At 42.8% G+C, this 20,285-nt stretch overlaps 1 protein-coding gene across 1 annotated transcript in view; it reads right to left on the bottom strand.

Annotated features, from left to right (window-relative positions):
* STAB2 (stabilin 2) overlaps positions 1-20,285 on the bottom strand; it is a 170,763-nt gene that overhangs the window by 139,380 nt on the left and 11,098 nt on the right. The window contains 2 exon segments of the mRNA XM_021092647.1: positions 2,780-2,849; positions 3,930-4,015. Of these exon segments, the coding sequence (XP_020948306.1) occupies positions 2,780-2,849; positions 3,930-4,015 (156 nt within the window).

The raw sequence follows: 20,285 nt of genomic DNA on the forward strand, positions 1-20,285 counted from the left end.
GGAGTCCTTTGGGTTTTCAATATATAGTACCATGTCATCAGCTCATAGTGACAATCTTACCTCTTCTCTTCCAATTTGGATACCGAGACATGTCTTTCTAAGCAACTTACTGCATTTTAGTTTACTGTTCCTTAACATAAATGATGTTAAAGAAGATTCAGAATGCTTTTTTTTTTTTTTTTTTTGTCTTTTTTGCCATTGCTTGGGCTGCTCCCACGGCATATGGAGGTTCCCAGGCTTGGGGTCTAATCGGAGCTGTAGCTACAAGCCTACGCCAGAGCCACAGCAACGCGGAATCCGAGCCGCATCTGCAACCTACACCACAGCTCACGGCAATGCCAGATCATTAACCCACTGAGGAAGGGCAGGGATCGAACCCGCAACCTCATGGTTCCTAGTCGGATTCGTTAACCACTAAGCCATGACGGGAATTCCAAACACTTGTTTTAAATTTCCTTTTGCTAACACTCTTATAACTCATCTTTAAAAAATGGTGAAGAGAGTTCCATCGGCAAGTGGAACGATCGAAGAACCATGAGGTGCCAGCGATCCGCCTGCTAGTGGGTTAAGGATCCGGCGTTGCGTGCGCTGTGGTGTAGGTCGCAGACTGGCTCGGATCCGCATGCTGTGCTGTGGCTCTGGCGTAGGCTGGCAGTACAGCTCATTAACCCTAGCTGGAACCTCATATGCATGGAGTGCCAAAAATAGCAAACACACACACACACACACACACACACAAATGGTGAAGAAAAACCAAAGATTGGGGACAGTAGGGAATAGTAAGTACTACTACTAATAATAATAGCTAACATTTGTTTTGTACTGATTATGCTATTAGATCCTTATAATAATTCTAAGGGAAGCAATATTATTTCTATTTTTATAGATGAAGATGCAGACAGAGAGTGTTCTTAGTAAACTTAAGGTTCCCACAATTTGTGGCAGTCCTGGGGCTAAACCTAGTCTGAGTGAGAGCTGGAGCTCGAATCACCTCTTCATGACGCCTCCCAGTACCATGCTTCTGGGTCAGGACAACAGGGTTGGAGCAAACTAGATCATTTACTCACTCATGCACTTGTTTATTCATTCAGGCAGCAGGAGTGTAGTGTGTGTGTACTAAGCAGGCAGCATTGCGGGAGGTGCTGAAGATAAAGAGGTATAACAGCACCTGTCTTCAAGGCTCCATGAGTTAGAATGAGACAATGTCTTTGTTATTACAGATGAAACTTACGACAAAGGGTGCAAACTTGTGGAAGTGGGATGTCTGTATTTTTCTTGCTCAGAGTGTTTCGATCAATGCAGTATCCACCAAATGTGATTTTTCCATAAAAGCCAGAGCCAAGGTGGTGCTGGAAAAAGGTCAGCTGACCTCCCTTTTTGGGAGACTACTGGCACTATTGTCCCTACCATGCCTACATCCTCTAGGCCTTACCAGGTCCATGCATTCAGCTGACTTCTGGTATTCTGTGAACACTTCCCAGGAAGGCTGTTCCCCTCAAGTGCTCACTGGGGGCTGGAAGTGCCAGGGAATGAATAACTCCCCCAGTGCCCCCCATGACCGCATGTATTAGTTTCCTATTGCTGCTGTGACAAATTGCCACTAATCTAGTCTTAAAACAACATAAATTTATCATCTTACATTTCTGGAGGTCAGAATTCCAAAATAACTGTGCTCAAATCAAAATGTTAGTGGTTAAGTTCCTTTCTGGAGGGGAGCATCCCTTTCCCTGCCTTTCCCAGATTGCCTGGCTTCCCACATTGCCTGGCTCATGGCCTCTCCCATTTTCAAAGGCTGATGGAGTCTTTCTTTTATATCATCCTCCGATACTGAATCTTTTGCCTCTGCCTCTACACTTAAGGACCTTTGTGATTACACTGGTCCACTCAGATAATTCAGGATAGTCTCCTTGTAAGGTCAGATGATTAGTAACCTTAATTCCATCAGAAACCTTAACCACCCCCCCAGTCCTATGGAAGGCAACACATTCCCAGGTCCATGGAATTAGAATGTGGACATTTGTAGGGGGCAGGGGGCTCTATTCTGCCTATTCCATCATGGCTCCCTTTCCCCTCAGAGAAATAACTCCAAGATGAGTGTTTTACATGAACTCCAGAGTTCCCCACGGGATTAAGCTCTGGTCATCCCCACTGGTCTCTGGCTTGACAACACTTCCTCTATGTCACTTTCTTAGTGTTTCCCTGGGTCACCTCTCAAACATGCTACTTGCACCAGAATCCTTGTCTCAGGGTCTACTGCTCAGGGGAACCAACAATAAGAGAGTGGACAAGCCCATGTCAGCTTTGTTAGTTTAACCTGCTAAATGGGACCAGTGACCTCCGATCACCTTAGGTATTTGTGAACTCTCCCAAGGGAGGACAGACTAGCATGTGTTGGGACCTGTGGTAGAAGTAGAGGGGCCTTGGATGGGTCAGTGCTGAGACCACGGTCTGGAAAGACCTCAGAGAGAAACTGCGCAGGCAAGCTATTGCTGAGTGTTAGACCCTGGAGAGAGAGAATCTTACGCCCACAAGTTTGCCAGAAAGCACTCCCAGTGAGTAGCTGACTACCAGTGCTGGAAACCAAGAAACACTCTCCCTTCTTTCAAAGACTACATTTTACCAGTTTGTTGTCAACGCTTTGTTTTGCTCATGTAGACTTGGTTATATACAACTGTTTCATGCTTTCTCCCCAAACTTTCTCTCTGGGGTCTTGAGCTGTATGCCATGTGTGACTTTCAACCTTCACAAAGACATGTGATGACACAAAAATCAGACATACCTGCTGAACAGCTGGGTCCAAATACGTTGTCATCAGCGCAGTTTTCACAGGCTGTTCCACCAAACCCTTCCTGCAGAACACCCAGGGAGAGGATGTTAGATCTGAGCCGTCTGTGTTACCCAAGCCTGGTCAGCATTTGTCTCTCAAATATACCTTCCCTCTGTGCCTGTCCCGAAGCTCCGTTTTCTTTCTTCTTGGCTCTTTTTGTGTTATAATGTGTACATTCATTCCCTACATCAGTGTTTACTAAGTCTGGAGCTCTTTAGATGAAAGCTGCTTCATCAGTCTGAAGATATAAATAGAAAGCAAGTACTGGGGTTCCTGCTGTGGCTCAGCAGTAACAAATCTGACTAGTATCCATGAGGATGTGGGTTCGATCCCTGGCCTCTCTCAGTGGGTTAAGAATCTGATGTTGCTGTGAGCTTTGTTGTAGGTCCCAGACATGGCCCAGAACCTATGTTGCTGTGGCTGTGGTGCAGGCCGGTAGCTGCAGCTCCAACCAATTCAACCCCTAGCCTGGAACTTCCATATGCCTCAGGTGCAGCCCTAAAAAGCAAAAAGGTACTAATAGTCAATCATAATCATAATTTTACACAAGGGTGAAATGAAAATGCTTTCAGTTTTGCATTTTTGAAGACGGTTGAGCTCAATCCTTTTCAGAGGGATTTCTTTGTATTTCAATGATCTAAGGCTTAAAGCTTGCAAAAAATCACTTCCATGGGATAGCAAAGAAATTTCTCAATGACAGACCCCGTGCTCGACTATGGGTGCTGAGAATGGCTCCAAAGACTAGTCTGCCAACAGTTGTGATTTTCAACAGTAACAATGACACAATTTCTACAGCCCTGAATCATTTCATGAAATATTTTCACATATGCGATCTCACCTCACTTCTTTAGCAAGTGTAATCGCTTAGGCATTATTATCAAACTCATTTTACAGATGGATACACTTAAGGCTGAGCCATTACCTGACCCACTCAAAGGTCCCGAGCCTCTAAGAGGTCACTGTGTCACAGACAGCACACTCTTTTTTTCAAAAAACTAATGTGCTACTTAGAAGAGTCTCCACTAAGTGTGTGTTTACCAAGGGACAACAGAAAGGAAAAAGAACCGAGTCAGGGAGGAGAAGAGCACGCTTTGGAACTCACTTGGCAGGAGCAGCTTCCATTTCCTTCCATGCCTTCAGCACAGCTGCCCCGACCACTGCAGGGGGAATGCGCTCCTCCAGGGCACTCTAGGGAATCAAAGGGCAGATTCGTTCATCTGCGAATTTACACAAGCCTTCTGCAAGGATGCATCAAACATCTACTACATGTCAGGTAGTGAGTTGCCAGGCCTAAGAACTAACTAAAGGCTCTTCAGGCATCATCTGGAGTTACACAGGGAGGCACTAAATTACAATGTAGTCAGGAACTGCACTAGGACACAGGGGACTATCTACCACTGCCTGAGCATTTGTTACACACTTTACAATCACCTAAGTGGATTTAAACCCACAGACGTTGCTATTGGTGCTGGTTAGCAGATGAGGAGACTGAAGTTCAGAGAGGTCACACAATGCCCCAAGGTCTCACACTTTGTAAGTGGGAATTTAGCACAGCCCTTAGCATAACGAAAGCCAGGTCTCTTATTCAGTGTGCTAGCCAGGGAGCCCAGGGAAGGAGCTATTGATGCGGTCATGGGGAGTCTAGAAGACATCCCTGAGGAGGGGTCATTTAAGCTAGGGTTATAAAGACTCAGTAGGAGTTGGCCACGATTGAAAGGGAAGGGTATTTCAGGAAGAGGAAGAGCAAGTATAAACTCTCAGAGTTGTAAAAGGCACACCCGTTCTAGGAATTATATAAAGCCTAGGAGGCTAGAGTTGGGAGTTGGGGGTATGGGAGAGGTGGTGCTTGATGAGGAATAGTGGGATGGCTGGGGCTGATTAATGAAGTGCTTCCTATGGCAAGCAAAGGAACGTAGGTCTCATTTAGAAGTTGATTCCAAGCAAGCATGGGTTTCACACTTTTGGGCTGTGCCAGACCTGAATCTGAGCTTTTATAGATATTTATTAGAGGATTTCACAGTCATTCAGCAAACATTCAGGGATGTGTCAGGCATTATATTCCATGTTGGGGTGGAGGGACATTTAGCTAGAAAGCCAGATATTAAATATCCAAAATTAAATATGAGATTTAAAATAAGTGAAAGAAGTTTAAGGTATTGGTGTGATGAAGATGAAAATCGTGTTTGTTTTTTGTTTTTGTCTATATTTATTCAGCACTTTGAGTGCCGAATTGACATAGAATTAACATTAATTTGGGTGAGTTCTGACTGTTAAAATGAGGGATCTGGATGAGCAAACACAAGCAGAAACCATGCATGGCCATGAATTGTGTTTGTGTGAATGAGGCAGGATCAAATGTTATCTCAACTTTAAGCCAGCAAGGCAAATGCCTTTGAAACAAAATGTCTTTCGCAAAACACATGGAGGTTCTAGATAATGATAAAGGATTCAAAGCAACACCCTAAAGTTAAGTCCTATTTTTAGCTCCATTTTCTAGATGAGGAAACCAAAGCACAGAGTAGTAGAGTGACCTGCCCAGAGTCACCCAGCTGGCAAGGGTAATGAGACTCACTTGTCCCTCCTCTATCAGAAGTTTCCAACCTTCCAGCCCTCCCCGCCTCCTACCTCCAACAAAGACCTTGTCCAAAGCTCTCCTGTGCCACGAGCTTGCTCTGCCATATACCTTCTGCAAAATCGTCATCCATAGAAAATGAAAGAGAAGTTCTTCAAAAAATCTTCTCATCTTAGAGGGAAGCGGTTCTCCCAAGAAGACCCTGGTCACTCACCTGAGCTACTAGGCTAGTTCTTAACTTTAGTTATCACTTGCAGGTCCAGGGAGGTGAGAAGGTCTGTACACACCTGCAGACTGTGTCCTCTCTGGCTCTTCTCTTTCGTGTGTGCAGAATCTTAGCCAAATACAGGGTCTAGGTCACCCAGTGAGCCTGAGGTCTTTCCATAACAGCAGCAGAGCCAGGCTTCCAACCCTGGGAGGTGCTAAGAGTTGACTACACTGTCCATCGCTGTGCTCTATCCTCACCCAGCCCAGCTTCAGACTGGAGTCACAACACAGGTGACAGACATGGCTATGAGGTGAGCAAAGTAGAAGCTGACATGCTGCTAATATTTATAAATCACTGTATGTTGGTTTTGGCTGCTCTCACCAGTGGAGCAGTGGCTCTGCAAGGTGCAGTGATGTTAGGAAAAGCCCAGACTCTGCAATAAGAATGTCCTGGATTTGAACCCAAGCCAACTCTTTTCTGTTACCCTTGGAAAAGTCAATGTCTGGCTCAGAGTCAGGTTGAGGGCTTTCCTGGCAGGTTGTGGCAGGGAGTGGAAACATGAGGTGCGCAATAAACAGTGGTTGTTCTCAGATAATTACTGGTTTACAAACTGGGATAGAGGTTGTCCAAGGAAGAGACCTAGAGCTCTGATCACTCCACCTACTGGAGGTCACCAACACTGACCCACTACCTAATCCTGGATGGCCCAGGTCATTTAGATCTAGTCTCAAAAGAGGGCAATAGCCAGATCATTAAGGAAGGGCCCGGTTAAAGAGCAGGGTCTTTAGCTTAAAAAGAGCAGCAGGAGGTGAGGACGAAGAAAGGGAGAGGGCCGAGCAAGTAGGTATCAGGGATACCTTTGAAGCGCATCTGAAAACCAACTAAACCACTTGAATTCATGACACACAGAGCAAGGGGTGCTAAGAGAGGTTTTCATAGATCATGGACTGTCAGTCTTCTCCCATTTCTTTTTGGTATGAGGCCTTTCTTGGATAAGAGGGTGTTGGGGAACCAGGCCCAGTCCTAGGCAGAACCAGAATAGAGGTGACTGTTTCCCTCTGTCGACACCCATGCACCGTGCAAGGCACTCTCTGGAGGACCCCCCGTGTGCCTCCTGGGCTGGTTCAGAACACAGGGCCTCCTCTGAACGCTGACACACAGCAATCAGTGCCACTTGCAGGAACGCTCTCCCAGGCACTTAAAATTTGTAGGCAATGATGCCTGATTCCCAGGGTCCCATATGTGCAGTCCATCAACTAGTTTTTTCCATGCATTGAGCCAACTCCCCTATCCCCTCTATCCAGCCCAGCCGACTACCACACGCTGCCCCAAAGTGCCCTCCCCCACACCTGTTTGTGCCTCTCCACTCTCAAAGTTGCCCTCCCTGACGCCATCTCTGAGGCAAAGTTCCCCTCCTCTGGGTGTCCCTTCCACTTGGCTCATCCCTTATTATAACACACAGAGTAGAAAATGGGGCAAAGTCAGGTATTGTGAATGTAACTAGATGGTAGGCCAGAGGCTCATTACAAAGAAACTGGGGAATTTTTCCCATCCCAGCTCCCAAGAGTGTGACATTTTGTCTTGGAAGTCTGGGGCTCCTTTTTCCTTAAAGGACGCTTAGCAATTCCTTTCTTTTTAAAAATGTAGGCAAATTTGCCTCTCAGGGTGATTCATTGGACTACCTATTTCTAATTACCTGGGAAAGGAGGCTGTTAAAAGGTAGATTTTTAAGGCTCTCTTTCCCAGGAACAGTGCTATGGAAATGCACCTCTCAAGGCATAATCTCCCTGAAATTCAATGCCCTTTTCATGAAGCCACACTTCCCACTTCCAGCCAGTGACTTAGCACAGCAGGGGTACCAGGCCTGACCCATTCCTGCAAGACTGAAGATTCTTCTGTTGAGTGACTTTGGCTGGAGGACTCCCCATCAGCCCTACCACATTTTCTTAGAACTACATGTGGTCTAAGACTTTTCCATCCAACCTTTCTTAGTTCCTTCTCTTAGTCACAAGGATTACAGCTGCATCATTATCTGATGGACCCCCTCCTCTCTCTCTCTCTCTCACACACACACACACACACCCCTCTTGGCTTCTTTCTCAGTTTTCCTTGCAGGCACTCCTTTTAATTAATCCCTTCCATCACTAGCCCTGTCTTGGCATCTGCTTTTAGAGGATGTGGACTAATGCACCAGGGCACAGAGAGACTGTGCAAATTAGAAAAAGCCACTCCTACCCCAACTGCCCTTGTAGCTATGTCCCTGTAGATGCTAGACTTGGCAAGCAGATGAAACAAAATAAGAGGTGGCCCTCCCTGAGCACAGACCAGGCCCACGCCAGAGTGTGTGGCTGGGTGAACCAAACATAGGCTGGATTTCAGTCTAGATTCACCCTGTCAATAATAATCTGTTGCAATTCACACCCACTAAATGAGGATCTCTGGGTGTAACGCTCAGGAATATTCATTTTTACAGGCTTGACAGTAATTCTACTGCACATCAATGTTCCAAAACCACTGAGTATGCTGGAGGAATGAATGTGAATTGTCCCAGCCAGGGGGGAAGGGAAGGTGTTTATGCTTCTTAGGCTGCTGGGAAGTGAGGAGTTGATGGGCTTTTTGCATGAGGATGGTTGTGTGGTGCATGGGCTCAGCACTAGGCAGGGTCCTCGGTGCTTCGGCAAGGTGCAAGTGCCTGGATAGTTAAGAGGACCAAGACTTGCTTCAGAGCAAAGTATAACACTGTCCTAAACTGATCTATAGATTTGAGGTAATTGCAGTTAAATTCTTAGAATTTGGGGGGTAGCAATTGAGAAATCAATTCTAAACTTTGTATGGAAAAGCAAAAGAACTAGAGTAACTGAGATAATTTTGAAAAAGACCAAGTTGAAAGATTATACTACTTAATTCCCAGACTTACTAAAAGCTACAGTAATTACGGCAGTGTGGTGGTGTGAAGTGACAGACATAGAGCTCATGGAACAGAACAGGGTCCAGAAATAGACCCAGACAGTGATGGTCCATTGAGTTTCTACAATGATACAAAGGCAAGTCAATGGAGAGACCACAGCTTTTTAAGAAATGGTGTTGGGATTATCAGATATCTATATGTAAAGAAATGAACCTTGATCCATACTGCGACTCACACACAAAAGTTAATTTGAAATGGAGGATAAACCTAAACATAGTTCCCAAATCTATAAAGCTTCTAGAAGAAAATATTGAAGAAAAAAATTGTGGCATTAAATTAGGCAAAGATTTCTAGATGTGTTATAAAAAGCAGTATCTATAAAAGGAAAATTGAAATATTTATCTTCACCAAAATTAAGAATGGTTGCTTTCCAAAAGGCACTGTTAGTTAGAGAGTGGGAAGACAAGCCACAGACTTTGAGAAGATATTTACAAATCACATAGCAAATAAAGAACTACTACCTCAAACAGTTAAAGAACTCTCAAAAACTCAGTACTAAGAAAACAACCTGAATGATATATGAATGGCAAACAAGTACATGAACCATGCAAATTAAAATTGGCCACTATACACCTATCAGAATGGTTGAAATTAAAAAACAAAACAAAACAAAACAAAAAACTGGGAATTCCGTCGTGGCGCAGAGGAAACGAATCCGACTAGGAATCATGAGGCTGTGGGTTTGATCCCGGCCTCGATCAGTGGGTTAAGGATCCAGCATTGCCGTGAGCTGTGGTGTAGGTTGCAGATGTGGCTCGGATCTGGTGTTGCTGTGACTCTGGTGTAGGCCGGCAGCAATGGCTCCAAATAGACCCCTAGCCTGGGAACCTCCATATGCTGTGGTGTGGCCCTAAAAAAGACAAAAGACAAAAACAAAATAAAATAAAAAATTTAAAAAAATCTGAATACACCAATTGCTCCCAAGGATACCAAATAATCAGAACTTTTATACATTGTTGGTAGGAATGGAAAAAATGATGCAGACACCTTGGAAAACAGTTTGGCAGTTTCTTGAAAGGTTCAAAATATTCATGATGCAATCCAGGATTCCCACTCTTAAGTATTTACTCAAGCGAAATGAAAATTTATGTTCACCCTAAGACCTATATGTGAATGTCCACAGCAGCTTTATTCTTAGTTGAGCTAAACTGGAAACCCAAGTGCCTTTCAGCTGTGAACAGACAAACTGGATAGAGCCAGAGAATGGTGGACTATGAAGCACTCTACAGAAAGGAACTGCTGAGATAGGTAACAACAGGGACACACCTTAAAGGCATTAAGTGAGAGAAGCCAGACTCACAAAGGTACATGCTGTATGGTCCAAAGGATAGGACACAAAGGCACAATTACAGGCATAGAAAACAGATCAGCATTTGCCAAGGGTTGGGAGTTGGAGAGGGATCTAATTACAGAGGGAATTTGGGGAGAGCTGTGTGTGTGGGGGGGAGGCAGGGTGTTCTCTGCCTTAACTGTGATCCTTATTACACAACTGTTTAGGTTTGTCAAAACTCACGTGACTATATACCAAAAAAGCTGAGTTTTAATGTGTGTAAATTATGACTTAAGAAAAAAAAACCCATTCGCAGATCATATGCCTCAATGATATTTTTGGAAAAGGCGTCAATGTCCCTATAAATAATGAATTAAACTTGACTTCAGTGTAGACCTCAGAGGTGTCCCTTTCCATAGTTTATACTCACTGGAAAGGAAAACAGACTAAGACACTCAAATTAGGAAGGGCTGTTTTTAAAACACGTGGTGAGTTATACAATTTCCTACTTTCACTCTCTAAATCTTTTCATTTGAATACTTCAGTGTAGTTGTAAGAAAATCAATGTTTGGGAAGCATTTCTTCAGGTCCCAAGAACCACTTGGCAACCCCTGGGCCAGAGGTCGGACTGAGACTGACCTGACTTGCTTTCCCCTTGTACTGTGCTCATGTATCACTACTGTTGTTCTCGGCCATCTAGACCTGGGGTGAGTGCCCAGCACATTACATGCATTATCCTTCTATGCTTCATCTTCACAACTATGAACTATTTTTTTTTTTTTTGGTCTTTTTGCCATTTCTTGGGCCGCTTCCCACGGCATACGGGGGTTCCCAGGCTAGGGGTCGAATCGGAGCTGTAGCCGCCGGCCTATACCACAGCCACAGCAATGCCAGATCCAAGCCGCATCTGTGACCTACACCACAGCTCACAGCAAGACCGGATCCTTAACCCATTGAGCAAGGCCAGGGATCAAACCCGAAACCTCATGGTTCCTAGTCAGATTCGTTAACCACTGAGCCACGACGGGAACTCCATATCTTCACAACTGTGAACTATTAATCTTCACCCGATGAAGTGGTTATTTTCACCACTTTATCTACAAGACACTGAGGTAGAGAGAGGTCACATGGCCTCATCAGAGATAATGATTTCCGCCCAGCCCCGTCTGACTTTAAAGGCTGGTAATACTGCTTCTATGGATTGCTTATAATTATTTTACATGGCTTAAATGTGCTACCAGCCACTCGTTTAATTAATTCAACATTCATTAAATGCCTACAAGTATCCTCAAAGTTGGTAATGTTTCCTCTGTGTCTTCACAAGAGAGTGAAGAAGGTTGAGCCAGGACAGAAAGGGGCCTGCCTGCATGTCTCTGGCTGTGGGCAGGAGGCCCCTGAGGAGGCAGCCTCCATGCTTCAGGCTGACTTCTGCCTCCTTTGAAATGAACAGCCTGCTCCATTTAGGGCCTGGGGTTTGGGGTGGGGTCTGCCTATGGCTGTGCTAAGGGTACAGGCACCTGCTGGTCAGGAACTTACTATCTCCTGAAGTCTTCCTGAGCCTTAACATCATATATTCTCCAGGGAAAGTGAGCCTTTCTCTGGAATGTGTTTCTCATTCTGTCCAGCCGGGCTGCCTGTACCTTGTGACTCAGGAGGCTAAAGGGCCAATGAATACTTACTGTTACGGACTGAGTATCTGTGCCCTCCAAGTTAATATGCTAAAGCCCTGGCCACCAACGGGATGGCATTTGGAGGTGAGGCCTTTGGGAAATCACTAAGTTTAAATGAGATCATGAGGGTGGAACTGTATGATGCGATTAGTGTCCTTATAAAGGAAAAAGGGACCCGAGCTCTCTGCCATGTGGGGACACAGAAAGAAGACAGCTGTCTAGGAGTTCCCATTGGGGCGCAGTGGTTAACAAATCCAACTAGGAACCATCAGGTTGCAGGTTCGATCCCTGGCCTCGATCAGTGGGTTAAGGATCTGGCAATGCCGTGAGCTGTGGTGTAGGTCGCAGATGTGGCTCGGATCTGGAGTGGCTGTGGCTGTGGTGTAGGCGGCGGCACAGCTCTGATTAGACCCCAGCCTGGGAACCTCCATATGCCTCAGGAGCGGCCCTTGAAAAGGCAAAAAGACAAAAAAAAAAAAAAAAAAAAAGACAGCTATCTAGCTGTCTATAAGCCAAGAAGAGGAACCTCACCAGGAACTGAATCTGTTGGTACCATCATCTTGGACTTCCCAGCCCCTAAAATTATAAGAAGTAAAAGTCTGTTATGGTATTCAGTTACAGCAGCTTGAGCAGACTAAGCCACTTACTGTCCCTACATTCCTGAAGGGCAGGACTTTGCCTGGCCTGAGCATCAGGGTGACCCATGGGGTTTGCACAAAGGCAGACAATAGTGAAAAGAAAAATAATAAACCTGAGAGACCATACGCTACATAAAAAACAAGGTGCATAGGAATGTCCTTTCCAAACTGAACAGGGCAGTCCCTACTAATAGAAGGATGGAATTTGCTGAGCATTTACTATTGCTGAGCAGTTTGCATGTGTGGCTCATTCTCACAATAACTGTACAGGGAGATGTCATCCCTCTCTTCCTCCCCAGGTTTTAGATGAGAAAATTGAGATTCAGAAAGTAACTCCCGCAAGACCACAGGCTGCTAAATGTTGGAACTGGCACTGCAATCAGGTCTGATTCAAGATTTGGGTCCTTAACATTAAGCAAGACTATCAAAGATCAGTACCTCAGAACAGAAAACCAACAAGGTCCTACTGTGTAGCACAGCGAACTATATCCAGTCTCCGGGGAAGATCATCATGGAAAAACATATTAAAAAAAGAATACATAACTGAGTCGCTTTGCTGTACAGCAGAAATTGGCACATAAGTCAACTATAATTTAAAAAATTAAAAAAAAAATAAAACCAAACCAAGACACACCTGAAATAAAGAGGTCAGCCAGTGATCTGAGAACCACAAAAGAAATAGTGATTAGCCTGCCCCCTGCCAGGCACATCCCAGGTACTTTACCGGTACCAGAACACTACTCCTTAGCGCCACCTTTGGAGGAAGGCATATTAGCATAACTACCTCCATTTTTATGGATGAGAAAACAGACTGAAGAATCAATTTACCAGATAAAATGCAGACTGCCAATTCCACTTCAGATAAACGATGAATAATTTTTTAGAAGAAATATGTTCCAAACATTGGATGTGTATTTGTTGTTTACCTGCAATTGATTTAACTGAGTGTCCTCTATTGTCATGCGCCCAACCTGGCAACCAAGAGAGATGGTAAGGAACTAGCTAGGTTCCAGAAGGCTAACTGGGAAGGGCAGCGGGCAATCTAACTGCAGAGTCCAGTCTTACCATAAAACCACAGTCCCTTCTCAGCTGGAGCTTGGAACCAGGGGGAACTCTGGTGTCATGGACTCAACTCCGGGCAGTGACAGACACCCAGCTAACGGTGGAAATCAGTTTTTGAAGAGCGGGCTCATGGTGGGCAGGCTGCCTTCCCAGTGGTTAATTTGGCAGCACAGCCAGGTATATGGGTGAGGAGACAGTGATGGTTAGAGCCGGGCTCTGCAGTGAGACAGTCCTTGCTTCCTAGTCTGCTATGCTCTCACTGGCTGGCTCTCTGGGATGAGCTGCAGAACCGCTCAGGGACCCAGGGTCCTCACCTGCACTCTCAGGTATGACTGTTTTTCCCATATGTTCTTGTGTCCTTCTCCCTCATCCATTTGTGAGCTTCTTGAGGTAGGGACTGGGCTTACCGTATGGGTGATTACGGGCAGCACAGGGGAGTGCTCAAGAAATGCTGGGTTTGTGTGAATTGGCCAACTTTGGGAGGAACTTGGGAAAAAGACAGCAGGAGTGAAGAGTATGGAGAGTCCTTTTAGGTCCTGCATCGAATGTTTTATGTGTGACAACTCGTGAAAATGACTTGTTCGGATTTAAAATAAAAAAAATTTAAGGTATAAGTGTTCTATCTTTCCTGCTTCCTAACTCATTTTCTATTGCCTCAGGCTAAGGAAAGAAAAAAAGAGGGTAAAAGCCGACATTCTCAGCAAACTACACTTGAAAGAGCTATTATAGGATTTGCTCTAAGAGCACATTTCTGAGGCCTGGTGGAGGGCACAGCAGCTGATAAGGCTATTTTCAGTCATTATCACATTTCCCTTTGGTCACTGCTACTCTGGTGGTCTCTTGCATTGTGACTTTGCTCACGCAGAAGGCCTCCCTCTGACAAGCTGTCAGCAAGTCATCAGCTGTTCTGTTTGTTTTTTAAAAGGCAGATAATGAACTTCCTGGCCATCAAGAGGCCAGGACCTCCCTGTAACTTTATCTCCCAAAGAACCCCAGAGGTGGCTATGCAGCTCACTACCTTTGTTTCAAAGCTTGGTACAGAGTACTAGTGCAGGTTTTTATAAATGGTAGATAATCCATTTATAGCTCTGGTTGGAACTGCCTGCCTGGGAAACAGATGTGAAAATAGGTTCCTCACATGAACTCGGTGTTATTTGTCACTCAAAGCCGAAAGGACATGCCTCACAGAGTGGTTTCAGATCCATAGAATCCACATCTGCAATTGGTGCAGTGAAGGTCAGGAAAGAAGAGGTCTGAAAATGCAAATAACATGATGCAAAAACAAAAAAAAACCCCAAATGTAATTTGAGGACACTGACCTCACAAAGAATCAAGACCATTTCCCTTTGAAATCATCAGATTGCTCTGGCCACAATCGAGTTTCTGCGTAAACCTCTGCCCACATTCTTTTCCATAAATCTTGAGTTTTTGCACAAATCCTTTAAAGCTCATGGAGGGAAAAAACACAACTGGGGTGTTCCAATCAAGAAGTCTCTTTCCTTTCAAACAGAATACTGGTCGTCCCCATGTGACTAAACTTCAAGGTTCAAAAATGTTTTCGTGCTAATGAGAAGAGACTCCCATAAGCAGATCAATAAAGCACTACAAGTTTTACTGAGAGAGAAGCAAGTGAACCTGGGTAGAAACACATTCCTCAGGTTAGGATGATACTTTTTTCCTCCAAGTAAGAATTCATGCCTTATTCATAATTTTAGAAGTTAACTTTTTTCCATTTTTTTTCATGGTCCTTTTTTTCCCCCATTGTTCTTTTTGTGTTTTCTAAGTGTTTGGAATAGATCCAGAGTTTTCTAATTTTGAATAGTTTGTGTCAAAATCATTCTTAAAATAACTCAGAGGTGTTGAATGTGAATGTATTTGTGGAAGTGAATTCTGCACTTGCCTTGGAAAGAAGGATATTCCAGAGCTTGTGCTTCCTCACAATGAAGGATGAATACACATCAGCAGCTCCAGGACAGCCTTATCCTTACAGAAATGTGAAGCGATAGTTGAGACCTCACTTGTCATCACCACAAAATGGGAGCGGTGCAATCAACAGCCAAGTAGAGGGTTTATCTTTTTTCTGAGCCAAAGGAAGGAAGCCTTTTGAGACATTTAGTATGTTTGGAAGATGAAGATAAAGGGAAGCAGCCTTTTGCCCCAATGAGAGGACAGCAGGAAAAAATGTCCTGGCCTTGGTTTTCACATTTTGCTTCTCTGGCCTTGAGATGGGTCAAAAGGAAAGGTCTGAACACTCAATGAATACTTCAGACTCCTTTGATTGTAGGTGCATGTATTGTCACAATTTTCTCATAGCCCAGTGCGATGCACGAAACCCACTGAAGATTCTGAATCCTGTTGGCTGCGCCAGTTTTATGAGTTACCCACTGTTTAAAAAGGGCTCAGACCTTCATGATCAAAGGTCTGTTTTGACTGTGATTTGCTCATTCATTTAATCATACAACATTTACAAGTGCCTTCTTTGTGTCACAGACTCTGCCAGGTATGTTCCCCTATATTGTTGTTTTAAAATCCCTCCTAGAGTTTTGTAAAGTAGGACTTTTTACCTTCATTTCACAGCTGAGGAGACTGAAGGAGGAACAGCAAATCATTTGCCCTAACCAGTGATGATGGAACTAGGTTCAAACCTAAACTTTGGGTAGCTGGCCCAGTGTTCTTTTGCTCTGAGCTGTGGTCTACTGTTTGTTATGCTGGATGTGTGAACTTTTATTACTGCATCTTAGACAAAGTCTCTTCTTGTCTATAACACACCTGATTAATTGACTTAGAATCACATTAGTTTCCATGGGTTAGAAAGAGAAAAGCAAATAAATTCAATTTATCGGCATGACTATATGAGTTGGTGTCACTAAGACCCTATTTGGTACTAAAAAAGTTCTTGAAATCTGGAAGTCTGGATTAATCATTTGATTCTGATGTGACAAACTCTTAGAAATGCACGGTGTCAACATGCCGGGGTGAAACAGAGGAGAGCAGTTAACAGAGAACCAAACCCCAAACCTCAACCTTTCTATGGTGAGGAGCATGATCCAGGCACTGACTGGGAGAGCTGAAGGGACCTACCAATCAGAAGAGAAATGAGAATGTGCCAGGTTGCTTATCATTAGGGAAATGCAGATCAAAACCACCATGAGAGGTCACCTCATACCTGTCAGATGGCCATCATCAACACAAATAACAAATCTTGGTGAGGATGTGGTAAAAAGGGAACTCTCATCCACTGTGGGGGGAATGCAAATTGGTGCAGCCACTGTAGAAAACAGTATGGAGGTTCCTCAAAAAACTAAAAATAGAGTTGCCGTATGATCTAACAATCCTATTCCTGGGCATATAACCAGACAAAATTATAATTTGAAAAGATACATGTACTCCTATGTTCATAGCAGCACTATTCACAATAGCCAAGACATGGAAACAACCTAATGTCCACTGACAGATGAATAGATAAAGAGATGTGCGACATTTATGAAATGGAATATTATTCGGCCATCAAAAGGATGAAATAATGTCATTTGCAGCAACATAGATGGATCTAAAGATTAACATACTAAGTCAGAAAGAGAAAGACAAATACCAGATGATATCACTTATACGTGGAATCTAAAGATACAAATCAACAATCTATGAATCAAAAATAGATTCATAGGTATAGAGAAGAGACATGTAGCTGCCAAGGAGGTGAGGTAGTGGAGGGAAGGACTGGGAGTTTGGGATTATCGGAGGCAAACTAGTATATATAAAATGGATAAACAAGGTCTTACCGCATAGCACAGGGAACTATATTCAATATCCTGTGACAAACCATAATGGAAAAGAGTATTAACAAGTGTGTGTATATATGTATATGTATAACTGAATCACTTTGCTGTACGGAAGAAATTAAACACTGTAAATCAAATATGCTTCAATAATACTAAAATAAAAAAGAACTGTCACGCAATCCCATTCCTGTGTATATATTTGGAAAATCAAAAATAATTTGAAAAGAGACATGCACCCCAATGTGCAGAGTAGCATTATTTTAATTGCCAAGATATGGAAGCAACCTAAGTTGCTTCAACAGATGAATGATAAAGACAACGCAAGATACATATATATATATATATGTATGAATGGAATAGGACTCAGCCATAAAAAAAGTGAAATTTTGCCGTTTGCAACAATATGGATGAACTTGGAGGGTCTTATGCTAAATGAAATAAATCAGACAGAAAGACAAATACTGTATGATATCACTTCTGTGTAGAATCTAAAAAATACAACAAACCAGTGAATATATAAAAAAAACGAAGCAAACACACAAAGAAAACAAACTAGTGGTTACCAGGTGGGAGAAGGAAGAGGGGAGGGGCAATACTGGGGTAGGGGATTAAGAGGTACAAACAGTAGGCATAAAATAAGCTACAAGGATATATTGTAAAATACAGGGAATATAGCCAATATTTTAAAAATTGTGAATCACTATATTGTGTACCTGTAACTTATTCTACAGCAATAATACTTCAGTTAAAAATGGGAAAAATAAAAAAAAATACTTATAGAAAAAAAGAGAAATTAGAAACACATTGGGGAATCTCTCTTCGTGTGTGTGTGTGTGTGTGTGTGTGTGTGTGTGTGTGTGTGTGTGTGTGTGTGTGTGTGTGTGTGTGTGTGTGGACAAGTTCTACTCCAGGTAGTGGGTGTGGAAAGTAACACAATGTCTTTTCTTTCAAAGGAAATCTTGGTGACTCCATTTTGCTCTGGTTTTGGCTGAAACGCCCCTGCGACTCCCTTCCTCTTTACCTCTTTTCCCAGCAACAATTTGTTTCAATTAGCCAACCGGGAAGAATGTGGGCCCTGACCTGACCAGTGGGAAGGGTCAGGTACATCACCTGCATCAGGGATAAATAGGGGAGGGTCCTTTGTTCGAGCGTGCGCGTTTTGGAGCACCCGCACCCTTCTGCGGAAGTAAAGAGCCTTGTCGAGATTTCTCCCCGTCCACGTGTCTCACTTTCTGACACTGACGACCCGAGCCAGAGTTATCTTAATTTCCAACATGGGTCAGAGTAGAAAGACAGCAGGCTTTGCGACAGGCAGCTCCAAACATGAACTTCCTTCATCATTTATTAGCTCAAAGGAGACAGGCAAGAGATAATCTTCAAATCTGACTCCTCATAGGCAAAATGAGAATAAAAATGTCTAACTCAACAAAAAGGTTTGATTTTAGAATTTAATTAGATTATATGGGCCACTTCTCTGGTACCTAATGTCAGTAATATGGAGTAAATGGAAGCTATTTTTCATTTAATCCTTAGTTTAAAAAAGATTTAATCAGGTCCCATTTGTGTATGTTTGTTTTTATTCTCCTTACTCTAGGAGGTGGGTCAACAAAGATACTGCTGCAATTTATGTCAAAAAGTGTTCTGCCTATGTTTTCCTCTAGGAGTTTTATAGTATCCGGTCTTACACTTAGGTCCTTGATCCACTTTGAGTTTATTTTTGTGTAAGGTGTTAGAGAATGTTCTAATTTCATGTTTTTACATGCAGCTGTCCAGTTTTCTCAGCTTGTGCACAGTAAAGGAAACCATAAACAAAACAAAAAGATGACCCATAGAATGGGAGAGAAATCTTTGCAAACAAAGCAACTGACAAGGTATTAATCTCCAAAATATACAAACATCTCATGCAGCTTTATATATATATATATAAAACAAATCAAAAAAATGGAAAGCTATAAATAGACATTTCCTCCAAAGACAAAAGATAGCCAAAAAGCACATGAAAAGATGCTCAACATAACTGCTTACTAGAGAAAGGCAAATCAGAGCTACAATGAGCTATCACCTCACACCAGTAAGAACGGCCATCATCAAAAAGTCTACAAACAATAAATGCTGGAGAGGATCTGGAGAAGAGAGGACCCTTCTACACAACTGATAAGAATGTAAATTGGTTCAACCATTATGGAGAACAGTATGGAGGTTTCTTGTAAAAACGAAATATAGAACTACCATATGATCCAGCAATTCCACTCCTGGGCACATATCCAGAGAAAACCATAATTTGAAAAGATACATGCACCCCAATGTTCATCGCAGCACTGTTTACAATAGCCAAGGCATGGAAACAACCTAAGTGTCCATCAACAGAAGATTGGATAAAGAAGAGGCGGTACATATACACAATGGAACATTAGTCATAAAAATAAGGAAACAATGCCATTTGCAGCAACATAGATAGACATAAAGTAAGCCAAAGACAAGTATCATATGATATCACTTATATGTGGAATCTAATAAAAATGATACAAAGGTAACATTTATAAAACAAACACAAAGATTTTGAAATTAAATTTAGGATTATTGAAGGGGACACTGTGGATGGGGGAGGGATAAATTGGGAGCATGGGATTAATATACAAACACTACTAGATATAAAATAGACAACTAACAGGACCTACTATAGTGCAGAGATGTTTTACTCAATGATCTGTAATAAGCTATGGGGTGGTGGTGAATGGATATATGTATATTGATCCACTTTGCCGTAAACATGACACCAACATTGTAAATCAACTATACCCCAATAAAATTATTTAAAAACAGAGGCAACATTATGCATATAATATGGGCTAAACTATTCAGAAGCCATATGGAAAAAAAAAGATGAAGGAAATCGGCCAAACTATTTAGTTTCCTTTGTGCGACAGAATACAAGTTGCTATTTTCTTCGTTATATCTTTCTAAACCTTAAAAGCTATGTAAAATTTGCTTATATATTATTTTAATTAAAAAAAACACAAAGCAGAAGAAAACTAATCTCTCCCTTTAGGTAGATCCTTAAGGAGATGTTTTCATTACATCTTAGAAGATGGAAAACAAATAGTAAATTCATGAATTAAAATGCCCGATTTTTACTGTCCCCCAAAAAGGGTCTCACATAATTTGCATGCCATTTCAGGGACTTAGTCACTGTTTGAGTGTTAAGATATTTAATCAGGAATAACGTTTAATTTCATTTGGCAAATGCTATCTATGCGTGACCACAGGAGTCTAACTATACTCAACCACTGA

Source organism: Sus scrofa, chromosome 5 (assembly GCF_000003025.6).
Source record: "Sus scrofa isolate TJ Tabasco breed Duroc chromosome 5, Sscrofa11.1, whole genome shotgun sequence".
NCBI classification, from domain to species: Eukaryota; Metazoa; Chordata; class Mammalia; order Artiodactyla; family Suidae; genus Sus; species Sus scrofa.